Below are 15564 nucleotides of genomic sequence, written 5' to 3'. Positions count from 1 at the left end.
AGACTGAACTTCGAAACCGGTAGACATTATAATTAAGTTAAAATTAAATATTTATAGTGATTTTAAAAAAAGTTACATTTCAATTATAAAATGGAATATCACAAAGTTGGTACTTCAAAAATTGTGTTATTCAACTTTTTTGAAGAAATAAAATATTTTAGTTTATTTATTTAATGACAAGTATTTAATGAAAAGCTTTGCCTCTCAAATTTCATAAAAGCATCTTCTCTGGCAAAGGAATATCCACTTGGTCAGCCCATTCTAGGCATGTATTTAAGGCAGACACTGCACTCGAATGGGGAATACTTGCTTCTGCAAGAATGTCAAAAATGAAGACTCTAATAAGCATATCAGGCAAGAGTCTACGAGACAGAATAAGAAACGCCAGGATCAGGGAAATATGCAAGATGGAAGATGTCGTTAGGTGGGGAAGGCAACGAAGGAGACAATGGTATGCGCATGTGAGGAGAATGGAACCATCCAGACTCCCGTACATCACACTGTACGGCCGACCTCAAGGCAGACCACTAAAGAGATGGATTGACAGCTGGGAATCGACATCGCAGGAGGCTAATCCCTCTTAAAAACAGGCCACAAGGCCTACACCAAGAAGAAGAAGGCTACTCACATCGTTGACGTCAGCGTGGGAGGCCGCCCTCATCAGTTTGGGGTGGGCCAGCGGGCTGCGCATGGTGTCTGAGTGCGCAGGGTGCTGCGGTCCCGCGGGGCCCTCCTCCACCTCCAGGCGCAGCTCGTAGGGGCTGGCGTACGACAAGATGGCCACGGCGTCTTCGTACACCATGTGCCGGAACGATATCGTCACGCTGTTGATCCTGTCACCTGAAATTTTTATACGTGTAAAGAATGTGGGTATGTTGGTGACAACAACATCCAACAATCGTGTATATATACACGATTGTGAGACAATTCAATTTATATTGTTTTAAGAGAAATAAAAAGACTTCAGGGTTTATTTATGACTAGTCTGTCATGAATAAACCCTGAAGAGGACAACAGGTTGTTGCCGAAACTAGTTGGTTGTTAATAAAAATGTGAGTGGATCAAAAAACTATGTCTTTTTGTTTCTCAAAATAATAATCACTATGATCCACAAAGTTGTTGCTTTCATTTTTCAAAATACAATTCAATTTACTTTCATATACTTTACTAAAGCCTATGAAACCAACCCCGGGACCATCTCTGCGCTAAAATAAAATATAGTTCGCGTAAAGAAAGTTAATGGCATCTCGAGTCACTTCTCCAGCGAGTGGCATGGAATACTGAGGCCAGATTCCAAGAGTGTGTCCGATGTTACGGTCTACATTTAGATGAAATTATTTTTAACCCTTCCCAGTCCCCCAAAATTAAAAAAAAAATCTAGGTAGACAGTTACATTCCTATTGGAAAAACAATATTTTGTCCTGTGCTCCACATACTGTTGTAATAGATACGAGTGACAAAAATGTAAGCTTGGAATTTAAATTAATAATACTAATGATGAAAAAAATGTCGAATAACATCCGACATGGGACCTAAGAGGATAAAATCGAAGTCAAATGAGATTCGACACTGGACCAGTAAGGGTTAAGAAACAAAATCCGCACTTCTCTTCTTTGTATTAGTTATTAAAATAAATGTTTATCCTTTGCAGTTTATTTTTTATTAAAATTTTAAATCCTACTCTGCCACCGGACTCCTGATAGAAGTTAAATTAAAAAACAAGATTAACTAGTTTCAAAACTGATTTTGAGATTTCTAATTCACATAACCTCACTATTTCACCAACTGCACTCTGATTACGCTTTCCCGAAAAATTTGAGTTTAAACTCAGTCTGCTCATGTATAAATCATTACATAATATGACTCCGAAGTATCTGAAAGAGATATGTTAAAGCAAGGGTGGCCAACCCACGGCCCGCATACAGCCCGCCGGTGTCTACTTGCGGCCCGCGGAGCAAATCACATTTTTTCCTTTAGTGTACACAAAACCACCAAAAGAACATTCCATCGTGCGTATTTCGTATGATATCCCATATATGAGAGTATTTCACTATCCTGACAATTTCAAGACCCATATAATGGCGTCAAGTAGTAAAGACGTTGGACTAAAGAAAAGAAGAGTAACAGAAGAACTGAGACAGATGGACTACAAACTATTTTTTCGTGGAATTTAAAACAAAGCAAACATGCCTGATATGCAATAATTCGGTTTCTATCTTGAAAAAGTACACATAGGCCCGGTAGGAAATCTCATTTCTACAATCTGGCCCGGCTACTGAAAATGTTGGCCACCTATGTGTTAAAGGCATGTCCCTTACCCTGATGAATTCTCCCGCTCTCGGCTGCCGGACCTCCTCTGAGGACGCTGCTGACGTGGATCCCGTCCCGCATGCCTCCGCTGACCTCGAACCCGAGTCCCGTGAAGTCCCGGGACCATAGCGGAACCGCTGACCGGCCTCGGACATTCTGCAAACAAAATATATATTAAACTTTGCCCAAAAAGAATGAAATCTTAAGGCCCTGCATACGATAAATAGCAACTAAACTTTATTTAAACGCAGGTAACATTTGAAGTAACATTTGAATTTATTTCTTAAAACGTTTTCGTATTGAAATAATAAGTTTTTATTAGAAATAAATTAAAGAAAAGAGTTATTGAATGCTAAGGAGTTAAAAAAATTATAAAAATAGTGCCTTCACACATGCCCTCCGCAAACGAAAGAAGCAGGCCTGGGTGTCTTATATTATGGCCTTACATTTGGCTTGCTAAATACTAACTAAAACTAAATAACTGATTATCACCGTGCTTCCGTGGTAGGCAGAGAGAATAGAATGCCACACGAATCTGTCTTCGCAAACAATCTACGCCTCTTCTATATTCATGCATCACCTCACACGTAAACTAACTAACTAACCATCACGCCGCTTTCCCGCAGGGGTAGGCTAAGAGAGAATAGAGCGCCACACCACTCTGTCCTTGCAAACATTCTTCGCCTCTTCCACGTTCATGCATCTCCTCATACATACCCGCCGATTGTTACGACTCCTAAACTGACCACTTTCAAGTATTTAGCATACCTGATCATGCCATGTTTTTTTCGGTCTTCCTCTGCTTCTTTTTCCACTAACATTCACCTCATAAATTTGTTTTACCATTCTTTCTTCACTCATTCGTTCTACATGTCCAAACCATCTCAACACACTTTTCTTAATTTAGTCGATAATGCTTATCTCAGCTTTGCATACCTTCCTTATTTCACTATTCGCACATCTATCATACATCGTTTTGTCGCACATTCTTCTGAGAGATCGCATTTCGACTGCATTCAGTCTACTTTCATCCTTCTTACATACCCGCCAATTATTCTCCTGACCTGATCACGTCTAAATATTTGAAATACTTGACCATGCCAAGTCGTCTTCGGTCTTCCTCTGTTTCTATTACCAACCAATTCGCCTCGTAAATTTGTTTTAATGTTTTTTTTTTCGCTCATTCCATTCACATACCCAAACCATAGTTCTTTTGACCAAAAGAGGTACTTGTTGTATGTCTGATGTGTTTCTGTGTTTTAGATCTTGTAGTTCTATGTACGTTACCATTAAGTGTACACTACATTTTGATTGAAGTGTTTTTTATTACTAATAACTAGCTCATTCGGCCATAATAATATGTATTGGAATAAACCATCAGGAAAAATCTTATTTTTTTTGCATTCCAAATTTTTTACATAACTTCAATATTTAACTAACAACCAAAAGCTAACAAAATAATTCCATTTGTAGATGATTGCCATTCACCTGTCTCAGGGATCAAACAGAGTAAGTCACATTTTTTCATAAATATTTGATACTTATGTAATGTGTGTGTATAAATATATTATCTCTATATTAAGTGGTTGAACACTCAGATGGTGTAGACTCTGGAATCTTCTTTAGAATTGAGGCCCTATATACGTTAAATCGCAACTTGATTTTCTCCAAACCCAGGTAACATTAATAGTTAATTACTACGTAGTTCATTCTTTTCTCAAAATGCCGTTTTAGCATTTAAAAAAATAGTTTTTCTACAAAACAAATATATAGTTTTGAAAAGAAAAAAGTTATTGAAAAGTAAGGAGTCAAAAAAAATTGTAAAAATATTTTTTCAATGTATCGTGGGTATACTGGCAAAAAACGTTAACTCTAAAATCCCTGTTTGAATAATCCCTGTTATTGAAAGCTTAAAGCCTGAATAAAATACCAAATATTAAACTTACAAGTTGAATTAACTTTTAAAACCACATAAGTATGCGAGTATATGACATTTCAAACTACTTAGCGTATTTTGCCAGTTTATAGAACTTCATTAATTGATTCGGCAGTCACTTTGTGGTAAAATTTATCCATTTTTAATTAATGTTTTACTTAGTAAATACCACTATTTACTAAATAGTGGTATTTACTAAGTAAAACATTAATTACTTTATAGAACGTTGAGAACTTCATAATATGCATCATCAAGTCAAAATTGCATATTTTCGAGTTAGCGTTTTTTGCCATATATACGATATATTCTAAAAAACAAACAAAAATCCAATTTTTTGAAAAAAAAGCGGGTGTGAAGTGATGACTGGCTTTCAGTGTCGCCGTATGCTAATGAATTAAATTGTAGCGATTAAGGCCTTAAATCTCTCACGGACTTGCAGCGTTTGACCATTGAAGAATCCGTACAACACTTTTCACAGAACCTTCTGTTTAAATAGAAGAATAGACATATCAAACCGCCATTTTTAATCTGCGAGGAATTTTATTTGACAGAACATAAATAAACACGGTTCTTATTTACCTGCATGACTGTACGAGTACATGGGCTTGTTGCTTGTATTCACAAACGTCGTAAATCATTGTCAGCGAGTGCTCTAATCACGTGACCAGATTTCAAGTGCAGATAGCAATTTGCACTTAAAATGAGTATAATTATAAATAAAAATGGAAATGATTGTTTGATTAAAATCTCAAATCTACTAAAGCTATTCACCGATTGCTATAAATATATTATCAAATTACAATTAACATACTTTATGGAAACGCATATGGAATGACAAGATCCCAAACACGGATATACATCAAACAAAACCTAACACGTACCTCTTTTGGTCAAAAAAACTTTGATTATTATGCAATAAAGTTGTACAACCTGCTTCTCTAATCCATGAAGTCTTTTTCTTTTTGAAGGTCTTGATTGCTATATATATATTATCAAATGACATTATAATTAATTTATGATAAATATTTAAAGTGATTTTAAAACAAAGTTACATTTTGAAGGAGGAATGAGAGTAGCTATATCAAATATTATATGTAATATTGCTGAAATTTGTAAAAACCGACAAGCTCAGGTGTCGCATTAATTGGAGTACATATTTATGGTCTTCATGTATTATTTTTTAATTAATGTAACTTCTCTGTAACAAAATAATCAGTTTTACTATTGATAAAAGTTATCTTCGTATGTTTTTTGGATATTTAGTTTTGGTATAACGCAAATTTTCCTTATGATCAAAAGTGCTCCCCGACTTTAAAAAAGTTCAGAACCACTGATCTAAGGTATAGTTGAGTGGCTATATCATAATATGATATTTACCCACAAATATTCATTGAACTATCAATAAGCATGTCCCTAATAATTGCAAACAGTAAAGTTATTATTGATACTTGTTTCAAGACCTTTCAAAATGTTTCTAGTTATACTTAAAACCTCCAACATTCTTTAATAAATTTACCATCTAAGGTAGGGATGGCGAACCTTTTTGAGCCTGAGTGTCAAAAAATTTAGCCACATGCTATGGAAATAAAAATGCATCAAATGTTTGTATAACTTCAGATTTTTAATATAAATAAAGCATTTATATATCGAAAAATAACTAAGTAGGTACTTGTTAGTGGCAAAATAAAAGAAATAAATAAAAAATATACTTAATTAAAAATGTGGAACCCTTATAACTTCATAAGTAGTAAGATTTTTGTTGTTGGATGATTACAATTAATGATAGATTACAATTTTTTTATATCGGTTTCATAGCTGGTAGCTTTAAATAGAATACAAGCAGTAGTACTTTCATCGTCCACCTCTGTAGCGCAGTGGTCAGCGCATTTGGCTGCCGTGCTGGAGGTCCTGGGTTCGATTCCCAGGGGGGTATAAATAAATATGGCCGATTTTCACTCTCATATTTATTTAATATCACCCTGGACTGGTACAAGAAGCGCAGAGCTGATCACCTTGCCTTCATGCAATTAACGATCAAGATAACACTGCGTCGCAACGATGCAGTGCCCTATGCACCATTGGGTGCGGATAAGGGTTAGAAGAAGTACTTTCATCTGTAAATCTACTTCTTGTAGGATTTAATAAAGTTCATTGAAGAAAATAATGATTCATGGGAATAAGTCGACGAAAAATTGTTAAAATGCCCATTGCTTCATTCGCGTGCCATGCAAAATGGTCTCGCGTGCCACCCATAAGTTGGCCATCCCTGGTCTAAGGTAAAGCTGAGTGGCTATATCATAATATGATATTTACCGACAAATATTCAATGAGCTATCACTAAGCATGTCCCCAATAACTGCAGACAGTAGAACTACTATCAATACTTGTCTCATAACCTATTAAGATGTCAATAACTTACCCGTGACCTAGAAATAAAAGAACTCGTTTGTAAACTCTACACAGACTTTATGGTTCTCAGTAAAATAAAAGAAAGTCACAGTATTCAATTATTTTTTGTACAGAATATGTGTAGATTGCTCGGCTGTCCAAACTTAAAAAAAAGTAAGTAAAGTAAAAACATGTTTTTTGTAGCACTTTTTTTTGCATTTTTGGACTAAGTAGAATCTACTTAGTCCCTTACTGTGTTTTGAGTTTGGACAGCCGTGCTAGGTTTACTGCTTTTTTTATTAACATAAATAGTATACATTTGTTTAAAGTACAATTTTAAACATATTAAAAAGAAAAAAAATTGCAGACACCCACCATGCTACCTTTTGTGTCTTGTCGGTGTAGTTATTTTTACATATATTTTTATTTACAACATTTTGAGTGCGTCCAATTACTTGTTCACAAAATCTGTATTATCTACAATAACAGGAGTTTTTTTCATATTATTTTTTGACATCTCATCAAAGATGAAGAAGAGTATGGAAGTTTGGGCATTTACGGGGCTGACGACCATCATAGGCTGGTTTAAGTGATCACTATACACACATGTAACGTTCACCAGTTCTACCCATTATTGACAACCACACTACTCAAATTCTTGTGTGGTTGTCAATAATGCGTAGAATTGGTGAATGTTACACGTGTGTAAAGTGATCACTTAAACCAGCCTATGACGGTCGTCAGCCCCGTAAATTTGTAAACAAGTATTTGGACACACTCAAAACGCTATTTTGACACACTCAAAGTATTGTAAACACCTTTCTTAATTTTATAGATAATGCTTAAAGTTACGCATGGATTTAAATAATGTTTACAAATGGAATTAAACTTTTTTTTATAATGTCAACTGAGCAGGAAGCAAACTCGGGACCTTACGAATGTCAGTTGAATGTTTAAATTACTGCACTATGGAGCAGGATAACAATATATAATTACAAACAAGATGAAGACCTTCAAATGAGCTTTAATTTAGTAATAATAGTTGTCAGTGTTAAATAATGATATAGTCTGAAAGGTGTGACTGCAGGTGTGCTGTGACAACACGTCAGTCTGCTTACCATTTCAATCAGTTTGCTTACTATCTCAATTGAGGTTATTACCACAATATAAACTCAAATAAAAAACATTTTTTTAAGATTCATTTTTTTCCTTAGGTTTTTGTTTGCAAAAAATCTCATCAACACTGTTCACAGATATTTTACCTCTATTTTTTAAAAATTATTTATACTTTAATTAATTTAATTATATAATTTAAATTTGAAGCACTAACTCTGTGATTTTCCATTTTATAATTAAAATGTAACTTTGTTTTAAAATTACTATAAATATTAAATTATAACTTATTTATAATTTCTACCGGTTTCGAAGCTAACCGGTAGACATTATAATTAAGTTATAATTAAATGTTTATAGTGATTTTAAAACCAAGTTACATTTTAATTATAATTTGATTATTTAAAAAAAGGGGTAAAATATCTGTGAACAGAGTGTACATGACTTATAAAAAATATGTATTTTTTTCAAATCCCCCATTTACATTATCCCTACTTTAAGGTTTTTGTATGCAAAAAATTTACTCTACACGATTTTCAACAAAAAAAGATTTCTTTCAACACACTCCATCTACAACATTTTGAGTGTGTCCAAATACTTGTTTACAAAATCTGGATTATCTCCAATTACAGGAGTTATTTTTATATAATATTTTGACATCTCATCAAAGATGAGATTCATCTCACCAAAAGATGTCTCTAGTGAAGTTCTAGTGATTCAAGAACAAGGTTTCAAAATTGGTTCATATATATAGTGTGGTTGTCAATAATGGGTAGAATTGGTGAATGTTACACGTGTGTAAAGTGATCACTTAAACCAGCCTATGATGACGGTCGTCAGCCCCGTAAGTGTCCAGACTTCCATATTCTTCTTCATCTTTGATGAGATGTCAAAATGTAAAGTGAATTTTGACTTATTTCGCTACGAAACAGGTCAAAATTATAATAAAAATATAGTAATTTTTATAACAGTTCTATTGTTCGAAAAAATATAAAAAATCACAATGGTTTCATTCATACAATAACACTCCATTTACACTTTCCCTCAAGCTTTATTTCTTCGGACCGTTAAAAAACGTAATATCGGGGTTTCACTGTATACCTACATTAAACGCGATTTAAATTATAAAACAGGCAGTTACCTCAACAAAGGTGTCGTCCTTGAAGGGCGGCCTGGCGGGGGGCAGAGCTGCGCCCTTGCTGGCCGCAGCGGCAGGGGGCGCGCGGCTCCAGGGCCCCTCGCCCTTAAAGCCCGGGTTGTCGAATGCAAACTCGTCCTTCACATTCTCGGGATCGTTCGCCAAGACGAGGTGCTTGTCTGGAAAGGAAACATATCAAAACATCAGTTGATGAGCAATATTGAGAGAAAACCAAAGATTTAATATGGTACAAGACGTGCGTGACCGATTAACACATCGCTCACTCCTTTCAAGAACGTCATAAATCTAAAATCATCAATTTTCATTTGTGCATGTTTTCGGAGTGCCCAGAAAATGTACTATATCCCAGCAAAAGAGGCATATTTTTAACTTAATATTTACCCGCTACAGGGCAGAAAGAGTTGTTTTTGCATTTTGAATAAAAGGTATTGTTGGATTATATTTTTAAATATACTAAATATTTTTCAAATGGAGAAAAAACCTTCAGGTTTTACCTAAAAAGATCTGTTGCGCAGTAAAAAGTTTATTAAGTGGCTCCATATTTATTTTTATAATATTTTTAAATTTTAAAAACGTTCTCCTGAAAAATCAAGTTTTTTGATTTATGACGTTCTTGAAAGGAGTGAAAGATGTGGGATGGTACATTTTGGGATGGTGATATAGTACATTTTGTGGGTATTCAGAAAACATGCACAACTGAAAATTGACGATTTTTGATTTATGACGTTCTTGAAAGGAGTGAGCGACATGAGGGATGGGGCCATAGCAGAGGCAAGGAAAACCAAATATTTTGTAAGGACCTCAGAAAAGTGGACATTGGGTTGCTAAGCAGGAAACACGCGAACGACCGCGCTAGGGGCCGGATGTGTTTCCGCGCGCATTTTTTTTAAAATACATATATATTGGAATTAACATATGTTGTAAATATTATAACACACTATCTGCGGGCGGATTCGCGCTCACAATAGAGATAAACATCTCTGGAAAGAAGTGATAACATTCAACCATACTGTATACATGGATATGAGATCAAAAGATGCCGCAAAACTCATGCGTAAAAATAACTGACACGCAATTTACGACGAGTCGAGTGAAAAGGTAAAATTACCCTTCCCGCCGAACACCACCAGTCGAGTGAAACTGTAAAATTACCCTTCCCTCATCTCACAATATATGTCTCTAGTGAAATTCTAATGATCGAAATTCGAAATTGGATAATATACTATATATAGAACTTATCACTTAAACCAGCCTATGACGGTCATAAGCCCCGTAAATGCCCAGACTTCCATATTCTTCTTCATCTTTGTTTAGATGTCAAAATGTAAGACTTATTTCGCTTCGAAGCAGGTCGAAATTATAATGAGAAATATAGTGATTTTTATAAGTTATTTTGTGAAAAAAAAAATTTCAAATATGAATGATATTTTCAAAAATAACCAAAAATAATTTTTTAAAAAACCTCCAGTTTTTTCTATATATTTTTTCGATTTTCTAAGTGTGAATGTGTTACAAATCTCATACCTGTATGTTCACCGTTGAACAGATATCAATTATACAAATATTTATCTGCTTTTTAAATGTAAAAAGATAGTAATTAATAAAATCAATAAATCGATATATAAAGACGTATGAATATTTGACAAAAAATTGACAGTTCCGGAACGCACGTTAGAATAAATTAACGGTAATAACCGCAAACGCAAAACAGTTTTAACGCAAAATTAGTTCAAACGCAGATGACAGTTATGAGAGCTAGCATTAGAAAATTCTATATTTCACTTTTTTTATTGTTGTTCTAAAATAACTTATACGGCATTTTAAATGGGTGCAATAATTTTAAAACTACATATGTAAATATAATATCAGTTTCGTATTAAGCTCAGAGTGGTCAGATGAAAAGTAAATAAAATAGAAAGCACACTTTTCCAATATGTTTGATTTAACAAAGCTTGGGAATCAACGAAACTACATATTAAAAATCTATAAAACAACAATGAAATCGAAAACACAAATGCTAAATGACAGCGGGCGTCAAGAAGCAAGCTGTCCGCCATTAGAAATGTTCAGTTTTTAGTGTGTTGATGTAACTTTCAATAGATGGTGCTGCCATTGTGGTAACAAAATATGTTTCTAAAAAAACATGTTTTTACCAGTCACATGTCAGAAAAAACAGCTGTCGCAGATAATAATATGTAAAAATATAATGCTGTGCCAAAATTTCAAACTAATCGGTGAATAAATTTAGAAGATTTAAGATTTTGAGCAAACTTAAATTAACATTTACTATTTGTAAAAATATTTATTTTTATTAATTATATAAAGATAATTTATATTTAACAAGTGGCTATTCGAATGCAACGTTTGTCAAAATTTCAAAGCATGGCTTAAGAAGATTTATGATTTTGAACAAACTAAGAACAATTTTTTTTATGTATCGTAGATTAGCATCTGAGACATCCACTTTCTCAGAAACTGGATAGAATAACACACGCATAAAAATGATTATGAGAAATCACCATGTTTTTTTTATGGCTCAATAAATACGACCATAAAAGTTTTACGGAGCCGGCAATCTCAATAAAAATCAGATATTCCCAAATTATGGATAATTTTCCTGATAAATCATCGAATTAAAATGTGACGATATCAAAGTGTTAAGGCGCTGTAATGTACGATTAATGGCAAACTTAACCCTTTGACCAGTCAGACTTCATTGCTAATTTCGATTCAAATTATGTTTTTTCTTCTTTTTCATGTAGTCAATATTTGGCCGAAACCATGAAGTAGTGTTTTATGTGGTATTACACAAAGTGAACTATGAATGATGAGGAGAGTGTTATATTACCATACCATTAAGTTAACAATGCTTTTAATATACAAAACAAGTTATTTACTTTTTTAGAATTGTCAATTTCTTTTGCTATGACCTATGAGAAGTCAAAATTGCCTCATTGGCAACCACCGACCCAACATTCCTGCTACTACACCCAACGCTTAACTCTTACCACTCTGTAGGCCAGACATTCTGGCCCGTATGATTCTAGTAGGCAGCTCCGTGGGCCACAATGTCTGGCCCGGCGCAGGTATAACTTTAATCACTGATTTCTCTATCACCCAAGTATATTCTACCAAAAAATATTTCAGATAAATACAGTTAATCTTATTATTTTTTGACATCTCATCAAAGATGAAGAAGAATATGGAAGTCTGGGCATTTACGGGGCTGACGACCGTCATCGGCTGGTTTAAGTGATCACTTTGCACACGTCACTTTACATCTCACCTATAGATGTCTCTAGTGAAGTTCTAGTGATTCAAGAACAAGGTTTCTAAATTGGTTCATGTATAAAGAATTTGAGTAGGGTGGTTGTCAATAATGGGTAGAATTGGTGAATGTTACACGTGTGTAAAGTGATCACTTAAACCAGCCGATGACGGTCGTCAGCCCCGTAAATGCCCAGACTTCCATATTCTTCTTCATCTTTGATGAGATGTCTAAAAATAATATGAAAATAACTCCTGTAATTAGAGATAATCCAGATTTTGTGAACAAGTATTTGGACACACTCAATATGTTACAGTTAATCTTAATAAACATGGTCATACGAATTGCCAGACAGAGTGTCCCAAAATTAAGGAACCAAAATATTTATTTTAATGGTAGAAAAACGTCGCATTTTTTTTTATCAGAGTACCTGATCAGTTATGAGAAAAAATGGTCAGAGTGGAAAGGGTTAAAGTTTAAATCAGCCAAACGTCAATCATTACAAGACCGCATTGTTTGACGCCAAAATTCAAACGACCGTTCTTCAAATTCGTATTCCGCGCCATGGATAATAATAATTGCTGCGCCATAGATAATAAACAGTTGATTATCTAATTGTCTGTGCCCGTTTATGGCGCGCAAACAGTAATGTGGAATATATTTCCTTAAATAATCGCTATATTGCGACATTGTTCGACATAAATGGGCGTAGAATTTGTATCGTTATGCAACGCACGTATGTTGGAAGTCAGTTTAATTGTAAATGAGGGTATCACAAATCTGCTAAATACAAAATATGACTTATTGATGTCAAAATAAAGTTGACATATCGCTCACTCCTTTCCACAACGTCATAATTATATAAAAAAATTGTCAATTTTCAGCACTGCATGTTTTCGGAATGCCCAGAAAATGTACTATATCCCAGCAAAAGCGGCATATTTTAAACATAATATTTACCCGCTACAGGGCAGAAAGTGTTGTTTTTGCATTTTGAAGAAAATGTATTGTTTAATTATTTTTTTGAATATACTAAATATTTTTCAAATGGAGGAAAAACATTCAGGTTTTAATACATTTCGAAAATCTTTAGTCTTTGGCAAATACATAGAAATAGCTTTTCCCCGTTATTGACAACTACACTACATACTCATTTTTTGGAACTACAGATATCATTAATCTCATGACACTGTACGTGTAACTTCACCAGAGCCATCTATGCTTGGATTGAGAATATAGTATGTTCTTGAGAAACCCAGATTTGTGAACAAGTGTTTGGACACACTCAACAAGTTGTGAGACTATACTCATTCATCTTCCCATGGTTACTCGAATTCTAGCTTATTAAATGTTATATTGAATAATTTGTTTATATTATTACAGAACTATGCTTGTTGTGTAGGAACACCGCACCGGTACGTCGTACTGTCGTATCTTTCATTGTTCTCTTGTAAAAACGGAATACTTTATCCCATGGTCTTATCTTGAGTGTAATTTGAAATACCTCTACTTAGAGTAGAGAATTTAAATGGGCAGGTTTGAAAAACACATATTATCAACAAACATTAAAATAACATACGTCTAGAACTAAATATGACGATCAAGATTACGGTAATGGAATTCCAGCTCTAAAATATAAAGAATTATGTGACTTTTTCTTTTTATCTGAAGTTAATTTTCTTTTTATCGTGGTCGGGTTGTGGTCCCGTGGTTAGTGTCACCGACTCTAGAGTCAGAGTTTCTCGGTTCGAACCCACACTACCACAATCTGATACCTATTTCTAATAATGAGCCGCTTAGGCTCACAGAAATAGTATGAAATTGAAATATTTGTGTAAATAATAAAAACACAAATATTTTTTTTTCATTAAAATAAAATAAAATAAAAATTAATGATAAAAACTTTTATTTTCATAATTATTTTGTCAGCCGTCTCTCCGCAGTTGGATCTAGGCCTCTACTAACAATACTAATATCGCTCACTCCTTTCAAAAACGTCATAAATAAAAAAACTTGATTTTTCAGGATAACGTTTTTAAAGTTTAAAAATATAATTCAATGTATTAAAAATAAATATCAAGCCACTTATTGAGCTTAGGCTCACAGAAATAGTATGAAATTGAAATATTTGTGTAAATAATAAAAACACAAATATTTTTTTTTCATTAAAATAAAATAAAATAAAAATTAATGATAAAAACTTTTATTTTCATAATTATTTTGTCAGCCGTCTCTCCGCAGTTGGATCTAGGCCTCTACTAACAATACTAATATCGCTCACTCCTTTCAAAAACGTCATAAATAAAAAAACTTGATTTTTCAGGATAACGTTTTTAAAGTTTAAAAATATAATTCAATGTATTAAAAATAAATATCAAGCCACTTATTGAGCTTTTTACTGTGTACACATCTTTTTAGGTAAAACCTGAAGGTTCTTTCTCCATTCGAAAAATATTTAGTATATTTAAAAAATAATTGCACATTACGTTTTCTTCAAAATGCAAAAACAACACTTTCTGTGAGACGAAAAGAAGCTTTTTATTGAGCAGAAACTCTTTTATTAGTATGTGAGGTCCGAATCCTGGATTATAATCAAACCAGCCTATGACGGTCGTCAGCCCCGTAAATGCCCAGACTTCCATATTCTTCTTCATCTTAAATGAGATGACAAAAAATAATGTGAATTTGAAGTATTTCTGTAAATAATAAAAATGATAATAAAACCCTTATCCGCACCCCAATGGTGCATAGGGCACTGTGTCATATAAACGCAGTGTTATCTTGATCCTTTACACATGAAGGAAAGGTGATCAGCCCTCCGCTTCAGGTACCAGTCCATGGTAATATTGAATAAATATTACAGTGAAAAAATCACTTATATTTATTTTACCCCCCTTGGGAATCGAACCCGAGACCTCCAGAACGGTAGCCGAGCGTGCTGACCATTACACTACGGAGGCGGACAAAAATAATAAAAATTATATTAATAAATATTTCTATTTTACAAAAAAATAAATAAAGAGGTCCCACTGTATTTCGAACTCAAACTTAGTGTGCCATTAGGTTATTGTCTCATTATAGTATCAAAATTGCTGTTACTTGACTGTATATATCCTTTTCCGGAAGTCCATAAGCCGACACATCACTGTTAATTCTTCGCACATATGTTCCACATAACCTGAAAACGTACAATTGTGTCGATCATGACCAGCCCACAATCCTGTAAACGCCAAACCTATTTGGCTTCAGGCGAGTCCGAGCCAAACGCATTGTCACAGGGTCCCTTTTAGGAAGAGGTGGTCTTCTTATAAGGGGATGCGTCGAGGAAAGAATATTGATTCGAAGTCAACACGTCACTGTAATACCTCGTATCAAATAAATAAGGAACAA

General features: G+C 34.1%; 1 protein-coding gene across 1 annotated transcript in view; it reads right to left on the bottom strand.

The window, feature by feature from the left end:
* Positions 1-15564, bottom strand: part of LOC148300923 (uncharacterized) — a 112744-nt gene that overhangs the window by 7440 nt on the left and 89740 nt on the right. Inside the window, exons 2-4 of the mRNA XM_088274115.1 lie at positions 8889-9064; positions 2319-2466; positions 629-840 (exon numbers count right to left, since the gene is read on the bottom strand). Coding sequence (XP_088130241.1) covers positions 629-840; positions 2319-2466; positions 8889-9064 — 536 coding nt within the window. The remainder of the gene's footprint in view (positions 1-628; positions 841-2318; positions 2467-8888; positions 9065-15564) is intronic.

The sequence above is a fragment of the Brachycentrus maculatus genome, unplaced genomic scaffold (genome assembly GCF_059751285.1).
Source record: "Brachycentrus maculatus isolate JH-2025_06_01 unplaced genomic scaffold, ASM5975128v1 h1tg000633l, whole genome shotgun sequence".
Classification (NCBI taxonomy): domain Eukaryota; kingdom Metazoa; phylum Arthropoda; class Insecta; order Trichoptera; family Brachycentridae; genus Brachycentrus; species Brachycentrus maculatus.
Note: the sequence above shows the minus strand (reverse complement) of the source record. Positions and strands in the feature narration are given on the sequence as shown.